This window comes from Triticum dicoccoides, chromosome 3A (assembly GCF_002162155.2).
Source record: "Triticum dicoccoides isolate Atlit2015 ecotype Zavitan chromosome 3A, WEW_v2.0, whole genome shotgun sequence".
NCBI lineage: Eukaryota > Viridiplantae > Streptophyta > Magnoliopsida > Poales > Poaceae > Triticum > Triticum dicoccoides.
Genome location: NC_041384.1, coordinates 173,301,047 through 173,321,562, shown reverse-complemented (window position 1 = coordinate 173,321,562; position 20,516 = coordinate 173,301,047). Strand labels below are relative to the sequence as shown.

At 44.6% G+C, this 20,516-nt stretch overlaps 1 protein-coding gene across 2 annotated transcripts; it reads right to left on the bottom strand.

Moving 5' to 3' along the window:
* Nucleotides 1-5,598: 5,598 nt before the first annotated feature.
* Nucleotides 5,599-10,995, bottom strand: LOC119271443. 2 transcript variants are annotated; one of them, XM_037553276.1, is made up of 2 exons: nt 9,653-10,995; nt 5,599-6,023 (listed from the first exon to the last, which is right to left on the bottom strand). In XM_037553276.1, exons 1-2 carry the CDS (start codon nt 10,791-10,793, stop codon nt 5,872-5,874), a joined length of 1,293 nt encoding a protein of 430 aa, XP_037409173.1. In that variant the 5' UTR covers nt 10,794-10,995; the 3' UTR covers nt 5,599-5,871. The 2 variants fall into 2 exon arrangements, with proteins under 2 accessions (XP_037409173.1, XP_037409174.1); XM_037553277.1 differs by having other exon boundaries at nt 5,599-6,011; nt 9,653-10,993.
* Nucleotides 10,996-20,516: the final 9,521 nt, after the last annotated feature.

Below are 20,516 nucleotides of genomic sequence, written 5' to 3'. Positions count from 1 at the left end.
GTGAACAGTGCCTGTCGGGGAAAGTTTGCCGCCGTGAACAGTAACCTTGCCGGGGAAAGCTTGCCGCCGTGAACAGTGCCGGGGGAGAGTGTTGGTTGTGGCGCGTGTGGAGGAAGACAAAGAGATTCGGATGTCTGGCGTGGTGCGTGTGGTGAAGTGGCGCTGGCAGGCTCTAGCAAAGCAAGCGCGTGGATGGATGGGCGGATGTACGGTGTCAGACACGGATGATATTTTTCTTTTTGATCGTGAACGAGCGGAAGGAATTATGTGGGTGGACAAAACCAGATTGATCTAGTAGATAATTTTACACCCTAACCAATCTAAACCAGCACTAATTCTAGGATGAATGTAACCAAAAATTCAACGATGCAAATACTAGATGCAAAAACTGCTAAAGGCTAAAAAGGTAGGTGTGATGGATGAACTAATCTAAATTTTTTTTGGCTTTTTTGTGGGTTTATGGGACAGAAAACAACTAATCTAATAAAACTGTAAATCTCTCACCGATGAACCTGAAAACTGATACCACTTGATGTAGCGGCGGTCCGATCTTTCGATGAGAGTGGGGATAATTATCGATTTGGTGGATTTTGACCTTGACGATCCGGCTATACCGTACCCGACGATACGCCTCGACAATCGCTAAACCAATCTCCAATGGTTATTGACCTTGCCGTAGGCACGATCAACCTGAACAACGAGGTTCAAGTTCCTGCAAGCAACCGAAGAACCGGCAAGAACAAAGGTGAATTGCAACTAAAATTGCGATAATAAACTGAGCACACGAACTAGATGAAAAGTTGGGGTTCCACTGTGGATCTGACAAGGCGGTAGTCCTACACGTCTCGTAGATGCGAAATTGTAGCGATGGCTAAATAATACAATAAAACCCGAGATCTAAACCTAATAGTAGCTAACTATTTATTAGAGTACGGCTGCCTGCGCGTAGACGAATCCTGGTCGGCTACGACTTGAAGTCATGAGCCGGCCCACATGTAGTTTATTTCCTTGTTTAGTTGTTGACGGTGTGGGCTGCACGCGGACGTGGCCTTCTCCAGTCCAGGAAGCCTAATACTCCTTCTCCTCCTTTTGCACTTCAGCACGTACGTGGCTAGGTACCTTCTTGCATGTCAATAGTGTTGCTGCTTGTGGAATCAACGTGCAACATTTTTCATCTTCCATCTGCATGCGGCTTTTCCTCCTTATCTCTCCAACACCTTCGTTCCTGAGTACAAGTAAATCCAAACATGAGTGTAATATAATATTCTCATTAGTTAAATCATATGTACAAAGGAGCGATAGTACCTGGTCATTTATCTGTCTCGCTCGTGCTCTAGTCATAGGTCCAGATGGAATAACTGATGTCGCGGTGGGTGCAACTGTGGCAGAGATGTCCTCATCACAAGTTGGACGCGGAATCGGTGAAGAGGAGGAACCGGAGGGCGGTCGTCAAGGGCAATGCTGCCGTGGCCAAGTTCGCCGCCGAGCGCGATGCAATGGAGGCCGCGCGGCGCAAGGCCGAGGTTTGACGCCGATGGCCTGAACTAGGTCATCCGATCGGCCGTGGCCATTTTTTTTGGAGGCTGGCATGGGTGCCGCCCGCTGGGCCGCTGGCTGTGTGCCGGTAAGAACACATTCGTTTTTGGAGGTTGGCTGTGTTGCCGGCTGCTGGTTGTGTTGCCGGCGAACAAAACTATTCATTTTGGAGGCTAGCTGTGTTGCCGGCGAGGACGTGTAGACCGCTGGCTCTGTTGCCGGCATGAACTAGGGCCGCTGGCCTAAATTAGGGCTTGGTATTTCGAACGTTTTTGTTTTTAAAATGGAGGCGGACAAGATGGGGTCAAAGGATGCGGCCGCGCGCTGGGCGCACTGCCACCACATCCAAGGACAGACGCGGACACGACCCCATCGCCCTATCCAAACGGACAGAATTCAGGCAAAGCGGACGTCCGTTTAGGGTCATGCAGTGGAGTTGGTCTAATGACCGGTCACAAAATTCCAACTCGGCTTACCGGCCCTATAATGTCAGATCCAACTCACGCTGGCACACCTCGACTCCACACATATTCGTACCCATCCGTATTTCAGATCAAATTTTAGCCATCCCACTTCAGTCTACCGCAAGCTCCCTTTTAGCAAATCTTCAACCTTCTCTGGCATTGCGGGCAGCGGATCAACTCTGACCACTCCTGATCCATCGACTAGGGCATCATCCCATGTGGGGAGGAAGAGGCTATGGTCGTCTGCATGACCCTCCGTCGCTCCCGGAAGAGTGCACCCGACCGAGGTTGGATTTGATCTGACGGGAATCCATTGCGTTGGCGCAACCGGAGCCCGGATCCGCCAGGGCTGAAGGCTCGAGCTCCGTCTGTCGCCCTATCTCTGGCGCGGAGGCATTTGAGTGTTACAGGGACAGGTGTACCCCACAGTGTGAAGGAGAGGGCGTGGGAGGCCGAGGCCCACCTCGCTGCCGAAAATGCAAAGGCGAACACGAACGATGCGGCATCGTGCACTGCCTTGGACGAGGAAGTGGTTCGTGCCCGCATCGTCCAGAAGTGACAAAGGAGGAACACACATGCCCTCGTCCAAGAGCAAAACTGAGCGGTCCGTGTCATGACCGGACTGCCCCCTAAAGAGGAGAAGGAGAACAGTGACAACTCGAACAACTCCGACGAGGAGCAGATCCGGCTTGAACCATTTTGCATCTTCCGAGCGCAACGCCGCGACAAAGACGCCAAGGACGCCGACACAGGGAAGGGCAAGTGCAGCCGTCAACAATCTTTGTCGATAGCTAGTAGAACATGCCAATTATTTGTAGTCCTATGGCATGTATTGATGTAGTAGCCGGACACTTTGTGTTGGATCATAGAAATAGTTTACGATGCATGTGGTTGTATGGATTTGAGGTTCGCTAAATGAGGTACCATATTGTGAAAACGAAAATTTATGGGATTACCTGTCACTATTTCACGCGACCGACCGACCACGTTCGCGGAAAACGAAAATTTATGGGATTACCTGTCACTATTTCACGCGACCGACCGACCACGTTCGCGGACGTTTGAAGGAACGGATTAACTATATGCACTTGTAGAAGCTCTTAGGTTATCTTCATCCCTGTCCTCTCGAGTCACTATCCATCTGTGGACACGTTGGCGAACATAGATACGAGGCTCTCATTCATCGTTGTGTCCAAAACATCGGTCCAGTTCAGCCTTATCTGAATACATTTGAACTGCAAATAACGATCGTGGCAATTTTGATGAGCAAATAAAAGTGCATATGTATACTTCACAACCAAAAACCAGCGATTGTTCATTAGTTTTTACATGCGTCCGATAACAAAAGTTTTAGTTCGGCAGTCAATGCAAATTATGCCCTCTCAGACCGACTGGCCATGCCACCTCCATCATCACTTTGTCGCCGGCTCGTCAGCAACTTACACCTCTGTTATCTCTGTCGCTAAGTGTTTCTACATCTTTGCATGGACGGCTTGCACGATTTCGGTCTCATCGGGATCCAACACGTCCATCTTTATGGTCAACATCGTGGTTTCCTCTGAAGCGTCCGTGAGCCAACCCTCCTCTCTTTAATCTTGCTCTTCTTTCTTCGATCTTGCATAAATAACCAAGCCACTGCTACAACTGTACTAAGTTTTCAGGTCAAGAAAGCGGAGGGCTATCTAGGTGTACCAATTGTTGGTGAACCAAAATCTTCCCATTATTTTGTTTAAACAACTAAGTTCCTTATGGTTGAGTTTTCTTTCTTTCTTGAGGATGATCAATGTTTAAGCTTGGGGAGGTTGATGAGTGATATTTTTGCGCTCATTGCACCATTGTTTAAACTGGATAATTCCGAAATTTCTAAGAAAATCACTCTGATATTGGCAATAATGACTAATGAATGTGAGAGATCGTGAAACCCTTTTATTTAATGTGATTCTGCGGGAAAAGAGACTAAACATTGAAGGATATCATCATATACAAGGAAATACAAAGTTGGGTAGAAGAGGAAAGTCAACAGGAGGCGCAATAGGCTTCATGGAGCACAAGACGGCCCATGGTACGAGTGCACCCGCTCGCATCACACGCCGCCAGCTCCAAATTGTCCACATGACCAATTTCTATAAAGGGGTCAATGCTAGAATATCAACAGGGAGAGCATCATTTGTGAAATGTAGAACCAAAAACCATCTTCCAACCCTAGCAGCCGCCATTTCCCATTTCGTCTTCATAGCCTCCGCCACTATCATCACCGCAGCCATCCATCTTCAATTGTAATTAGTGTATCGCATCTAGCAACTATTCTAAGACATATTATCAATCAATAATTTATCTTGATGTCATCTTCAATGAGTTCATCTTGCGATCCGATAGCCGCGTGTGAGTAATTCGGTAAGGCAATGTATTGATGCAAGGCCTTGCGACCTTATGTATTTGTGCATGTGATCACTAGAATGACTTTGCGTATTTGATGTTATTTGTATTTATCTGATTCCAACGGGGATGTGTCTTGTCTTCTTCTCGTTCTAAGGCCCTGCAGGTACCCAAGATCACGTAGAACGATCAGGGAGAAGGTAAAGAGCAAGGATAACATGGAATGCTATCCCGAACAACAGTGAGAGAGGGGTTAGTATGGTAGCAGAAAGAAATTCCTTGGGGACAAATGAGGTTTAGGCATTAAACACCCAATATTTTCTCTGAATATTTCACTACAGGAAATAGATACATCCGTGACATTATGGTCCGAACGAAAAAAAAGTCTATCATGGAAGTGACGATAATTGTGGCAACATGTATCATCATGGATATGGTGGGCACCTATTCTATGACAAAATTATGATAAAAATGGGTTTTTTCGTCCTGGGCAGGCCAGAGGCGCACCTGCATGAAGTTCTTTGGGTCGTCAATGACCTAAAAATGGTACTCCATCCGTTCCCAAATATTTGTCTTTTAAACATTTCAAATATTACAACATACGGATATATGTAGACATATTTTAGAGTGTAGATTCACTCATTTTGCTTTGTATCTAGTCACTCATTGAAATCTCTAGAAATACAAATATTTGGGAACGGAGAAAGTAGAAATGAGGGCAATATTTTTTTGAGGGTTACCTGGTATACGGTGGGTGCTCGGGAGGGGTGGTTTGCGTGTTTCTCGCTAACCCTTTATGAAACTGCAAAACATAAATACAAAAGGCCTCAAGTTCAAGTAGCGACCAAACAATCATTTCGTGGAGGTTTGAAAAAAAAATCAATGTGCCAAAAAGACTATTGTTGGAAGCATTTTGGAGCATCAATTTTGTTATTTTTGCCAGACCTACACCAATGTTATTTCATCACAAAACTTTGCAGGCAGTTAAAACACTCGTCAATATTTATCACAAAAAGAAATAAGATTTTTTTTTTGAATTTGTTTACTATTTTTTTCAGATTTTACTGTTCTATCAGGGAGCATGTGAGCTCAGAATCAAAAGAGCACTTTCGGGTTTGTTCACTCATTTCGGACTGTACGTAGTCCATATTGAAATATCCAAAACATCTTATATCCATGAACCGAGGGAGTACCAGTGAATGAATAAAAGGAGATTGTGTTGTCAAAAAAGTAAGTAGAGGCATATAACAATAACAAACTTATAGAACCTTCCACATTGTCAGGCAGCTCGTGAAATGGGCCATACAGTACCATGAGCCATAGTATCAGTACATGTTGGTCCAGGTCGAAAAGGAAATTACCATGGACACAAGTAGCAAAACATATCCAGTTGTTCACAGGCAAACGGAGCCCATTACATGATAACCAGTCATGACACGCAACAAACTTCACTTGGCTCGGAGCTTCTTACAATGCAAGAGGAACGCCCACCCTGCTAAACTATGTTGCATCCGGATGGAGCAGAAGCCGTTGAGGTTGACGCTGCTTCAGTCACGGCATCTCCAGTACTCAACCCTGATAAACCTTCAACCAAAGCTTCAGTCACGCCATCTCCAGCACTCAACCCTGATGAACCTTCAACCAAAGCTAAGAGATGTTAGGCAAAATACTGGATACATGCAATGTATTTGAACAAAACACGCTAGTTTCCAGTTATGGAAATACTAGTAGAAACTGTAATCCGATACAATAGAAACTTGGTAGTATATAAGAGTGACACTGTCTCAAGAACTAATAACAATAATAATTCAAATATAATAATTCAAACTTTTTTAGGGAAACATTTAAACAACTTGACATAATGCCAGGAAAATGAGTTTCAAAATGTCAGTGTTTTGCCCAAAAGAGGAATAAAAACAGTAACTGCATCCTATTAATTAATCTCCTCTTCACTAGAATTTAATTTTCTTTATATAATGTACGTACATGCTTTCCTATCACTCTAATCTAGTCTTAACCCCTAGTTTCATAGCTTGTACTTAGTTTAAACATAAGCATTAACAAGGTACAATGTATAAATTGGCAATAGAGTAGCAGATAACAACTGCCCATAATGAAATAAGATGCATGCACTCAGTTTCAGCTTTGGATCAAATACCAACAACGAAGAGTAGGATGGTTTATACAAAGATTCATCAAGCACCAAACTGATTATATCCAGTAAATAAACTAGCTATCAGTAAACAGGCCAAAAGGGTATAGTTAAGAGTGGATTTGGATATATTTTCAACAAAATCACCCTCATCCTAACTCTCATGAGACACAAAATGTTAGTGCATGCCCCTGTATGCCTAACTACTGCCCATATGCTAACACTCAAATCCGATATAATGGCACTTGGCTTCCCAAATAGGTGAAGTACTGATACATGTACAGTTAGTCTGTTACTGAAGTGAAGAGTATTCATGAGAATATGCCTTTCTCAGGAAACTCAAATTGGGTAATTCAAGGTGCTGTGCAAATGTTCATGAGAATATGTCTTTCTCAAGAAATTCAAATTGGGCAACCAAAATAACACAAAAGCCGGTTTAAGTGTTGTGATATCACTACAATCAAAAGAAAAGGTCTGAAAGGCAATGAAAAGTGTCCCTCGTGGATTTCCTGGTGACAACTATAGTAGTAGTAGTGCTTAGAAAAATTGGATAAAGATGCAAAACAAACAAGGTGGCAGCAAATGATAAAATAACAATTATAGAATCATGCATCTTATGTATACCATAGTTTTAAATAGCGGAATATGGCAAATAGCGATAAAAGCATTAGCATGCTAAATTGGAGCTATAGCATGCTAAATGGCGCAAAATGGCTTAGCATGATGCCACTCCAAATGCTATAGCGTCGAGATAGCGCCCTATTTAAAACCATGATGTATATACACATTGCTCATGACCCGACACTTGATAACGAAGCGGCAAATGAATTATGCAGCAATGAAATAACATACAAAGATAATACAGGAACCATAGCATCAAGCTAGCTAATGCCTCTAATGGTACCACACACACAGTCACACGCACTCACACATTAGAACAAGTAGCTAAAGTAGCCATTCAATCCACATGCACATGGCCCTGTAAACGAGATATATGATTCACACTTCTATTCCTAACTCACACTAAAGTGTCAGCAAATACGTCAATTAAGCCTCGTGTGAAATTTCAGCAAAATAAATGAAGTTAGTCTCATTGGAAATAAATGAGGAATAAATAGATGGCTTGGAGGAAACGTCCACATACTACTAGCTCAACGGTACTCCCTCCGGTCCTTTTTATTCTGCATATTAGAATTCTCTGAAGTCAAACTTCACAAAGTTTGACCGTATTTATATGAAAAAATATCAACATCTGCCATGCTAAAGTTATATAATATGAAACTTTAAGTCATGACACATCTAGCAGTATTGATTTTAGATTGTGAATGTTGACACTTTTTTCTACAAAGTTGGTCAAACTTTACGAAGCTTGAATTCAGTCAAACCTTATATGCGAACTAAAAAGGACCGGAGGGAGTATATGGTAAGCTCTAAGCAGTAGACCAATCCACACTCTACAACAGTCGAACCTAATGTAAGCTTGTTTGTTATGCATAAATGCATACGCACACGCCACATGATCATGTTCTGTAACAGAGGGCATAACATCCAGTAGAAGAGCAACAAAATAGAGGTAAATACACCAGAGGTCTTAGAACTTGCGTGCGGCGGTCACTTTGGTGCACAAAGTTGTAAAATACGTGTTTGTGGTCACTAAACTTGCGAGGCCGTTCAAATACAGTCACTCTCACCGTACGCATGCGTATCCGTAGACGCCAGCATGGCACGGGCCCGCTGTCAGCCACCGTAATTGCTCTTGTATGATAGATTTATAGAAAAGCCCACAGTTCTTTTTTTATTTACATAGGAACCCCTAAAATAAGAAAAATAGTGGGGCGGCGGGGTTCCATACTTGGACGTACTGCTAAGTGGCACGATTGAACAACCACCACGCCAACAGTATCATGTGTTTACTTTGCACTACTATATTATACTGTATATCCTATCCGGGTGGACCCAAAAAGTGATAATGAAGAAATTTATGTCTTCTAATAATAAGAATGCAAAGTGCAACCGGTGGGTTCGAACCTGTGACATGGAGATTCACTCGCGCATAAGCCAACCATCAAGCAACTGCGACATGTGACGTAATTTAGAGATAGACAATGTCTATGTTTTTATCACTCTTGTTCTCTTTAAGTATGTGCCATTTTAAAAAATGTTTAAACATTGTAAAAAATGTTCGTGTAATTCAAAATATGTTCATGCAATAGAAAAACTAAGCGAACAGTTTTTTGAACCATGCGAGCATAATTGCACATTGTGTAAAACTCACAATTTTTTTTGAAATGTGTCAACATTTTTTAAATGCAATGTACATTTCTTAATTTACATGAATATTTTTCACAGTGTTTAAACATTTTTATAAATGCCATGTAGTTTTTTTAACGCATGTACATATTTTGAATTATAATTGCACAAATAATACATGAACAATTTTTTCTGATCCACGAATTTCTCAAATAAAACGAATAGGTGTTATTATGAATATTTAAAAACTATTTGTGTTATTATTATGCAAACATTTTTATAATTCAGAAGTATTATTTTAGAATAATACATGAAAATTATTTAAAATTATCTTATTAATGGCATTATAATTTGCATACTATCTACAAATTTCTGAAAAATAAACAAGTGCAAAATGGGTCGCCAGACCACAGCCCATTTCTGTTCCATGAGCGCTTCCGTTTTTGTACATTAATCTTAGTTACTCTTAATAGCTGTCTACAGATGTGTGGCGCAGTTTGTGTGACCTGTATTGTACTAGCATTAGGTCGGGGTTCGAGATCTGGCAGTTAAACTTTTCGTCCCATCGATTGTTGATTTTTTATTTTGCATAGAAGAAGAAGAAGGGGTTTTGTGCAAAAATGCGTTCATGTGTCATTGACAGCAGGCCCATGCCATGCTGGCATCGACGGATACGCTCGCATACAGAGAGAGTGACTGTATTTGAACAGTCTCGCAAGTTTAGTGATCACAAACACGTATTTTGCAACTTTGTGCACCAAAATGACCTGCGTGCAAGTTCTAAGACCTCTAGTGTATTTACCTCAACAAAATAATTGACAGAAAGTGCTACCAGCACGGGGAAGAGTTCCATGCAAGCTAGGAGAAAAATCACCTGCAGAGAACACGGGAGGAAGCTCAAATGGGAAAACGAGCCCGGAAGAGTAGCTGCCTTTCTTCTGCGACTTGGCCGGGTCCAAGGGCTCGCACTCCACGACCTCCCTCGCGCGCATGTCGACGCCGAAGAGGCACTGTTCCAGGAAGAAGTATACCACGTCTGGATTGTTGGGGTGGACGAGAGCGAGTACGGGGGCCTTCTTCGGCAGCCCCGCCGCCTTGTACGAGTCAGCGGCCCAGATCTCAGAAAAGCTCGCCTCGTACTCAAACGTCCACTCTGCGGTGCTCGGATCAGCCAGCGTGCGCATGGAAACCTTGGGAGCGCCGTGGCTTGCACAGCTCATCTGGACGCAGCGGAAGACGCCGTCGCTGAGCTGCACGACGCGGCGGGAGCCGAGCTCTCTCTCGGCGCAGTAGCCGCAACCATGGCCGTGCTGAACGTCCCCAGCCGGGAGCTGGACATACTCCACGGCCGGCTCATCGGCGAAGGGATCGCACGCGAGAAGGCCCGCCACGCAATCCACCCACCAGAGCTTGCCGCCGTGGGAGACGATGTCGGAGAAGGTCCACATCCAACGCGGCAGGGGGTTGGCGACCTTCTTCCTGGCCCACTTGCCGCTGTCGGAGGAGAAGCAGAGGAGGGTGGCTTCGCGGCCGCCGACGATGGTCTGGAACTCGACCACCATGAAGCGGCCGCCGCCTCCTGGCGCGGCGATGACGCCGAGGTCGTTGTTGAAGATGAGATCGTGGGGGTCGGGGACGGGCGAGGCGGTGGCGGTGGCGGAGGACAGGTCGCAGACGACGTAGCGCGGCCTGGGGACACGGCCGATGCGGATGGTGCGCTCGACGCCTCTGGCGTCACGGCTGGTGCGCAGCTCCCCGTCGTCCCGCTCGGAGAGGGGCGGCGGGGTGAGGATGAGGAGGAGGCCGGAGGGGTCGGCGGCGAGGACGCCGGGGGACTTGTGCCTGCAGGCGGGGTCCGGGTCGACGGGGCAGGCGGTCGGGCGCAGCTTGACGGTGGTGACCCGCGGCGGCGCGGCGAGCGCGAGGGAGAGCGCGGCGCCCTGCGGGAGGCCGTCGTCGCCGGCGGCGGGCGCGGTCGCCTTCCGGCTCAGGATGACCCACGACGGAGACGCCATCGGGTCGGAGGGGGAGCGGAGGAACTTGGTTGGGTGGGAATGGGGACCGAGGGCTACGGTTTAGGGGTTTGGTTGTTGAAGTACTAGTACGAGTTTGAACTTTGAACTCTGTCGGGTTGCAGAGACCGCGGGGTGGCGAGTTGGGAGGGAGGAAGAGAGCGAAGCAGGCGAGGAGGAGTCGTACCGGGCGTCGCTTGAGGTGTACGCGCGCTGGCTATCTTTTGCGTGCGGAATCTTTTGGCAGTTGGGGTTGCAGAGCTACGGCGGAGGTGCAGGGCGGTGACAGGCAGGCAGCCTTTGAACGGCCCGGGCATACCGCCGTGCTGGGCTGCTCTACTGGCCAGGGCAGACAGCACGGAGATCGATCGGCGAGCGAATGTTTGTAACGTGCGCACGTTTGTACGTACTGTATTGTGCTGGTCATTTCTTGATAGCAACATTGTGCGCTTCATCAAAGCTCAAAAGCCTAAGAAATGCTACTCCGACGACGGACGAACAAGCGTGCAGACGATGGGAAGAAATCACCCACCAAATCCAGTCAAGGGCAATATGCAATGGGCAGTGACATTTCACTGGACTATTACCAAAAACAAGACTCGGCCACCTCATCTTTTTTGCAGGAAAAAAAAAGTCAGATAACTCAACAAAGGATGTAGCACGATCTCACATGCGTCCAGTTGGGTAATCGGTGGAACGGCCGGATAGGCAAAGTTAACACGACAGAAACAGATCAAGAGTTTAATGCCTTACTTCCGGACCCAATAACCCATAGGCACACTGCCTGATTTACTTCTGAACCAACAGGGCACATCAAGCATATATAGCGCTAAACTGAACTGACCAATACTACGAATTCATGTCTGAACTGAAATAGTGGTAAGACAAACAAGCAAGAGCAAAAAGTTTCATCCATTTTGTCCGATGAGTGTTGCCCAAGACGACGCCAATTGCCAACTGCTGGTCACTCAGCTTCAACCTGCATCCAAGGAGAAGGAAATTCCTCCAAAAGAAGGAATTAAAAGGCATAATCACATCTGGATTTGATCATCTAATTCAGCTATTGGTTGGTGAAAATAGCAGTATAATGTAGCACCTTAATCTCTTTCCAAAATAAACATGTAGCCCTTTAATCCAACAGTTGATTATTTTCGAAAAACAGTTGATTCATTGTGCTTATTGATGACTATGTGAAAACGTTTCACACCATGCAAGCTGGAAAATAACACTTCTGTCAATATTTACACAGTAGGACACACTTCAACTACTTCATTTCAGATGAATAACACAGGGAGCTGGCAAAACCATTTGTAATTGTTGGGAAAAGGCATCCAAATACGTAGTACATCCAGTACTCATTCTAGAAAAGGGATCTAGTAATGCTAGATTTAACAAGATGAACTTTCAGTCATAGATTCTCAGTAACAAATTTCATTTAGAAGCACATGAACTTACTACACAGAAATTCAAGTAGAAATTTGCAAAATTTGTAACATATTAACATGAAATTCACAAGAGGGGTCATGGTTATTCATTTAAATATGCTTGCTTTATGTAGTGCTTATGTGACTAATGCAGATTCACTATGCATATTGATGATTATGTATCTTTCCACTTTCCAGGGACATTGCATATTGAAAACAAAAGGTACCACAGGATCATCCTAATACCAAGCTAGTACGAGGAGAAAAGAGAAACATGAGTATGTTTCAAAAGCCAATCACATATTCATGGATTAGTGGAGACAATTTGTCAGTTTCTATCATAAACGTGCATGTATAGTGAAGTGCAAGAGATATCATCTCTTGAAACATATAGAAGTGCACCTTCGAGCAATTTACTTACATTCCATCTGTAAGCTTGTGTAGTGCTTTCCCAACAAAATGTTGGCAAAGTTTACACAATTTTTTAAAAGTTTACATAATTCAACACATGTGTCCTTAAATTATAACTAACATGCAGCTTCCAACTCCTCCAACAACAAGCGTATTAATTTAGCACAAACAAACATGTAATTCTAATTGCAATTATAAAAGCGAAGTTATATGCCTCACTGAAATGACAAAATCATTGACAACACTTGAGCAATAAGGAGCCATAATATTTAACTTTTCAAATGTCCGTTTCATGCTTAAACTTTAAGTGGGCTACATGTCTAAATACATTGACTTGTTTGTTCTTTAAAGGAAATGCGTGAACATCAATTAACCGTCTCCTTTAAAGAACATGAATTTACAGTGGATGGAAGATGGAATTACCTGTGAAATAAATCGTGGGAAGCGTTAAACCCTTTTCTCGGGCCGCACTTATATTTATATGGATGTTGTCGTGGCTTACAAGATGATCGATCAAGAGTTTGATCGAGAGATACAGAGAAGGTCGGTAGAGGAGGAGTTAGACAGAAGAAAGGATAGGAAAGGTTTACAATTCAAACACTAGTCCTATCCCTATACAACTCTATTTCAACACTCCCCCTCAATCTGAACCTAAGAAACTCCAAGGTTGAGATTGTACTTGAACTCATCGAGCCTTCTCATAGTAAGTGGTTTTGTAAAACCATCAGCTAGTTGATCACCAGTAGGAATGAATCTTATGTCAAGCAACTTGCGAGCAACTCTTTCTCTAACAAAGTGAAAATCAACCTCAATGTGTTTTGTGCGTGCATGAAAAACAGGATTGGCTGAAAGATAGGTAGCACCAATGTTATCACACCATAATCTAGCAGCTTGTGGAGCGTTAATTCCAAGCTCATAAAGTAGAGTCTGAATCCACATGATTTCAGCTGTAGAATTTGCTAAAGGTTTGTACTCAGCCTCAGTACTTGACCTTGAGACTGTAGCCTGTTTTCTTGCACTCCATGATATAAGATTTGTACCCAAGAACACAGCAAAACCACCTGTGGACCTTTTATCATCAGCACACCCTACCCAATCTGCATCAGAGTAGGCAGACACAAGCATGGAAGGAGACTTGACAATTTTTAGTCCAAGCCCTCTTGAAAATTTGAGATACCTCACAATTCTTTTAACTGCAGTCCAATGAACAGTAGTTGGTGCATGTAGATACTGGCATACTTTGTTCACAGAATAAGAAATATCAGGACGTGTAAGAGTTAAATATTGTAATGCACCTACAACACTCCTGTAGTTTGTTGCATCGTCAGGTCCAAGTGCCTCTCCAATGTCAATTGTGAGTTTTTCTGAAGTTGAGATTGGTGTATTTACAGGCTTGCAATTTTCCAATCCCACTCTCCTGAGAATGTCATTGGCATATTTTTCTTGTGACAAAAGTATACCATCTTTCAACTGCTTAACCTCTATGCCAAGGAAGTAATGAAGATCCCCCAAGTCCTTAAGAGCAAACTCCATCTTTAAATCCTTAAGCAAGCAGGTAGTGGCATCTGGACTTGAACTAGCAACAATTATATCATCAACATATACCAAAACAAATATAGTAACATTGCCTTTACTATAGAAGAATAGTGAGGTATCAGCTTTCGATGGTGTAAACTCAAGTTGTTGTAACTTTGTGCTCAGCCTTGAGTACCAGGCTCTTGGGGCCTGTTTCAAACCATACAAAGCTTTATCTAACTTGCAGACATAATGAGTGTTGGAAATATGCCCTAGAGGCAATAATAAAATAGTTATTATTATATTTCTTTGTTCATGATAATTGTCTATTGTTCATGCTATAATTGTGTTATCCGGAAATCATAATACATGTGTGAATACATAGACCACAACACGTCCCTAGTGAGCCTCTAGTTGACTAGCTCGTTGATCAAAAGATGGTCATGGTTTCCTAACTATGGACATTGGATGTCATTGATAACGAGATCACATCATTAGGAGAATGATGTGATGGACAAGACCCAATCCTAAGCATAGCTCAAAGATAATGTAGTTCGTTTGATGTAGCTTTTCCGAATATCAAGTATCATTTCCTTAGACCATGAGATTGTGCAACTCCCGGATACCGTAGGAGTGCTTTGGGTGTGCCAAATGTCACAACGTAACTGGGTGACTATAAAGGTACACTACAGGTTTCTCCGAAAGTGTCTGTTGGGTTGGCACGAATCGAGACTGGGATTTGTCACTCCGTATGACGGAGAGGTATCTCTGGGCCCACTCGGTAATGCATCATCATAATGAGCTCAATGTGACCAAGTGGTTGATCATGGGATCATGCATTACGGCACGAGTAAAGTGACTTGCCGGTAACGAGACTGAACGAGGTATTGGGATACCAACGATCGAGTCTTGGGCAAGTAACGTACCGATTGACAAAGGGAATTGTATACGGATTGATTGAATCCTCGACATCGTGGTTCATCCGATGAGATCATCGTGGAGCATGTGGGAGCCAACATGGGTATCCAGATCCCGATGTTGGTTATTGACCGGAGAGGCATCTTGGTCATGTCTGCATGTCTCCCGAACCCGTAGGGTCTACACACTTAAGGTTCGGTGACGCTAGGGTTGTAGACATATTAGTATGCAGTAACCCGAAAATTGTTCGGAGTCTCGGATGAGATCCTGGACGTCACGAAGAGTTCCGGAATGGTCCGGAGGTAAAGATTTATATATAGGAAGTCCAGTTTCGGCCATCGGGAAGGTTTCGGGGGTCGCCGGTATTGTACCGGGACCACCGGAAGGGTCCCGGTGGTCCACCGGGTGGGGCCACCCATCCCGGAGGGCCCCATGGGCTGAATTGGGAGGGAACCAGCCCCTAGTGGGCTGGTGCGCCTCCCTTGGGCCTCCCCTACGCCTAGGGTTGAGAAACCCTAGGGTTGGGGGCGCCCCCTACTTGGCTTGGGGGGGGGGGAAGCCACCCCTTGGCCGCCGCCCCCTTGGAGATACATCTCCTTGGGCCGGCGCCCCCCAAGGCCCCTATATAAAGAGGGGGGAGGGAGGGCAGCCGGACCCCTTGCTCTTGGCGCCTCCCTTTCCCTCCGTAACACCTCTCCTCCCCGCTTGCGCTTGGCGAAGCCCTGCCGGGATCCTGCTGCATCCACCACCACGCCGTCGTGCTGCTGGATCTTCATCAACCTCTCCTTTCCCCTTGCTGGATCAAGAAGGAGGAGACGTCTTCCCAACTGTACGTGTGTTGAATGCGGAGGTGCCATCCGTTCGGCACTAGGTCATCAGTGATTTGGATCACGTCGAGTACGACTCCATCAACCCCGTTCTCTTGAACGCTTCCGCGCGTGATCTACAAGGGTATGTAGATGCACTCCTCTCTCCCTCGTTGTTAGATGACTCCATAGATTGATCTTGGTGATGCGTAGAAAATTTTAAAATTCTGCTACGTTCCCCAACAGTGGCATATTGAGCTAGGTCTATGCGTAGTTTCTATGCACGAGTAGAACCCAAAGCAGTTGTGGGCGTCGATATTGTCAATTTGCTTGCCGTTACTAGTCTTATCTTGATTCGGCGGCATCGTGGGATTAAGCGGCCCGAACCGACCTTACACGTACGCTTACGTGAGACTGGTTCCACTGATTGACATGCACTAGTTGCATAAGGTGGCTGGCGGGTGTCTGTCTCTCCCACTTTAGTCGGATCGGATTCGATGAACAGGGTCCTTATGAAGGGTAAATAGAAATTGGCAATTCACGTTGTGGTTTTGGCGTAGGTAAGAAACGTTCTTGCTAGAAACCTATAGCAGCCACGTAAAAACTTGCAACAACAATTAGAGGACGTCTAACTTGTTTTTGCAGCAAGTGTTTTGTGATGTGATATGGCCAAAGGATGTGATGAATGATATATGTGATGTATGAGATGATCATGTTCTTGTAATAGGAATCACGACTTGCATGTCGATGAGTATGACAACCGGCAGGAGCCATAGGAGTTGTCTTTATTTATTTATGACCTGCGTGTCAACATAAACGTCATGTAATTACTTTACTTTATTGCTAAAGCGTTAGCCATAGTAGTAGAAGTAATAGATGACGTGACAACTTCAAGAAGACACGATGATGGAGATCATGATGATGGAGATCATGGTTTCATGCCGGTGACAACGATGATCATGGAGCCCCGAAGATGGAGATCAAAAGGAGCAAATGATATTGGCCATATCATGTCACTATTTGATTGCACGTGATGTTTATCATGTTTTAGATCTTATTTGCTTAGAATGACGGTAGCTTAAATAAGATGATCCCTCGTAATAATTTCAAGAAAGTGTTCCTCCTAACTGTGCACCGTTGCGAAGGTTCGTCGTTTCGAAGAACCACGTGATGATCGGGTGTGATAGATTCTAATGTTTGAATACAACGGGTGTAAGCCAGATTTACACACGCAATACACTTAGGTTGACTTGACGAGCCTAGCATGTACATACATGGCCTCGGAACACAGAAGACCGAAAGGTCGAGCATGAGTCGTATAGAAGATACGATCAACATGAAGATGTTCACCGATGTTGACTAGTCCGTCTCACGTGATGATCGGACACGGCCTAGTTAACTCGGGTCATGCTTCACTTAGATGACTGAGGGATGTCTATCTGAGTGGGAGTTCATTGAATAATTTGATTAGATGAACTTAATTATCATGAACTTAGTCTAAAATCTTTACAATATGTCTTGTAGATCAAATGGCCCACGTTGTCCTCAACTTCAACGCATTCCTAGAGAAAACCAAGCTGAAAGACGATGGCAGCAACTATACGGACTGGGTCCAGAACTTGAGGATCATCCTCATAGCTGCCAAGAAAGATTATGTCCTAGAAGCACCGCTAGGTAACGCACCTGTCCCAGAGAACCAAGACGTTATGAACGCTTGGCAGCCATGTGCTGATGATTACTCCCTCGTTCAGTGCGGCATGCTTTACAGCTTAGAACCGGGGCTCCAAAAGCGTTTTGAGATACACGGAGCATATGAGATGTTCGAAGAGCTGAAAATGGTTTTCCAAGCTCATGCCCGGGTCGAGAGATATGAAGTCTCCGACAAGTTCTTCAGCTGTAAGATGGAGGAAAATAGTTCTGTCAGTGAGCACATACTCAGAATGTCTGGGTTGCATAACCGCTTGACTTAGCTGGGAGTTAATCTCCCGGATGACGCGGTCATTGACAGAATCCTTCAGTCGCTTCCACCGAGCTACAAGAGCTTTGTGATTAACTTCAATATGCGGGGGATGGAAAACACCATTCCTGAGGTATATTCAATGCTGAAATCAGCAGAGGTGGAAATCAAAAAGGAACATCAAGTGTTGATGGTGAATAAAACCACTAAGTTCAAGAAAGGCAAGGGTAAGAAGAACTTCAAGAAGGACGACAAGGGAGTTGCCGCGCCCGGTAAGCAAGCTGCCGGGAAGAAGCCAAAGCATTGACCCAAGCCCGAAACTGAGTGCTTTTATTGCAAGGGAAGTGGTCACTGGAAGCGGAACTGCCCCAAATACTTAGCGGACAAGAAGGCTGGCAACACTAAAGGTATATGTGATATACATGTAATTGATGTGTACCTTACCAGTACTCGTAGTAGCTCCTGGGTATTTGATACCGGTGCGGTTGCTCACATTTGTAACTCAAAGCAGGAGCTGCGGAATAAGCGGAGACTGGCGAAGGACAAGGTGACGATGCGCATCGGGAATGGTTCCAAGGTCTATGTGATCGCCGTCGGCACGCTACCTCTACATTTACCTACGGGATTAGTTTTAAACCTCAATAATTGTTATTTAGTGCCAGCTTTGAGCATGAACATTGTATCAGGATCTCGTTTAATTCGAGATGGCTACTCATTTAAATCCGAGAATAATGGTTGTTCTATTTATATGAGAGATATGTTTTATGGTCATGCTCCGTTGGTGAATGATTTATTCTTAATGAATCTCGAGCGTAATGTTACACATATTCATAGTGTGAATACCAAAAGATGTAAGGTTGATAATGATAGTCCCACATACTTGTGGCACTGCCGCCTTGGTCACATAGGTGTCAAACGCATGAAGAAGTTCCATGCTGATGGACTTTTGGAGTCTCTTGACTATGAATCATTTGACACATGCGAACCATGCCTCATGGGTAAAATGACCAAGACTCCGTTCTCAGGAACAATGGAGCGAGCAACCAACTTATTGGAAATCATACATACTGATGTGTGTGGTCCAATGAGTGTTGAGGCTCGCGGTGGCTATCGTTATGTGAAAGTGCTAGTGATCGACTAGAGGGGGGTGAATAGGCGATTTTTATGAAAGTCTTCAAAACATGGAAGTTTCGAAGACAAACGATAGAAATAAACCTATTACCATGCAGCGGAAGGTAGACTACACTAGGCAAACCATAGTCAAGTATTCAATGAGGTGAAAGCACAATGACTAATAGCAGCTAGGCAGTAAGGATCAGGTAGGAAGATATTGTGAAGCCAATCAGAACAAGCAGTCACTCAGTGAAGACAAAAGATAATGCAATCATACAATGACTTCACAAGGACCAACAGTAAGTAAAGGGAAGGGAAGGATGAAACCAGTGAGTCGTTGAAGACAATGATTTGTTGGACCAGTTCCAACTGCTGTGACAGTTGTACGTCTGGTTAGGGCGGCTAGGTATTTAAACCTGAGGACACACAGTCCCGGACACCCAGTCCTGAACACGCAGCTCAGGACACCCAGTCCTCACCGTATTCCCCTTGAGCTAAGGTCACACAGACCTCGCCCAATCACTCTGGTAAGTCTTCAAGGTAGACTCCCAAACCTTCACAGACTTCGTTCACCGGCGATCCACAATGACTCTTGGATGCTCAGAACGTGACGCCTAACCGGTTGGAGGATTCACAGTCCTCAAGTGTAATAAGTCTTCAGATCACACAGACAGGAAGACTTAAGTGATGCCTAACACTCTTTGGCTCTGGGTGTTTAGGGCTTTATCCTCGCAAGGAATTCTCTCTCAAAGGCTTCGAGGTGGGTTGCTCTCAAACGACAAAGCCGTACTTTAACTCTGAGCAGCCAACCGTTTATGGTTGTAGGGGGTGGGCTATTTATAGCCACTAGGCAACCCGACCTGATTTGTCCGAAATGACCCTGGGTCACTAAGGAACTGACACGTGTTCCAACGGTCAGATTTCAAACACACACGGCAACTTTACTTGGGCTACAAGCAAAGATGACTTGTCCAACTCTGAACAAGATTCGCTCTCATAGTCTTCACTCGAAGACATAGGATTTTGGTTAAGCATCACTTCAGTCATTCTGACTGGTTCTCTTGGACCCCACTTAACAGTACGGTGGTTCCTATGACTCAACAAAGAAGAAAAAGAACTACGAAAGATCTAAGTCTTCGCGCTCCATAGTCTTCATGCGATGTCTTCTCTTGTCATAGTCTTCAAGGTGAATGTCTTCACATACCATCTTTGACTTCAATGTCTTCATACATTTTTAGGGGTCATCTCTGGTAGGAAAACCGAATCAATGAGGGACTTCTACCTGTGTTATCCTGCAATTCTCACAAACACATTAGTCCCTCAACTAGGTTTGTCGTCAATACTCCAAAACCAACTAGGGGTGGCACTAGATGCACTTACATTATGTTCTCACCCTCACTGATGACTTGAGTAGATATGGGTATGTCTACTTAATGAAACACAAGTCTGAGACTTTTGAAAAGTTCAAGGAATTTCAAAGTGAGGTTGAGAATCAACGTGACAAGAAAATCAAGTTCTTGTGATCAGATCGTGGGGGAGAATACTTGAGTCACGAATTTGGCACACACTTAAGAAAATGTGG

Coding starts and splice junctions, on each gene's coding strand:
- LOC119271443 (XM_037553276.1), bottom strand. CDS start 10,793: ATGGCGTCTCCGTCGTGGGTCATCCTGAGCCGGAAGGCGACCGCGCCC. Junction 6,024..9,652: donor TCCTCCCGTGTTCTCTGCAG/GTGATTTTTCTC, acceptor AACATCTCTTAG/CTTTGGTTGAAGGTTCATCA.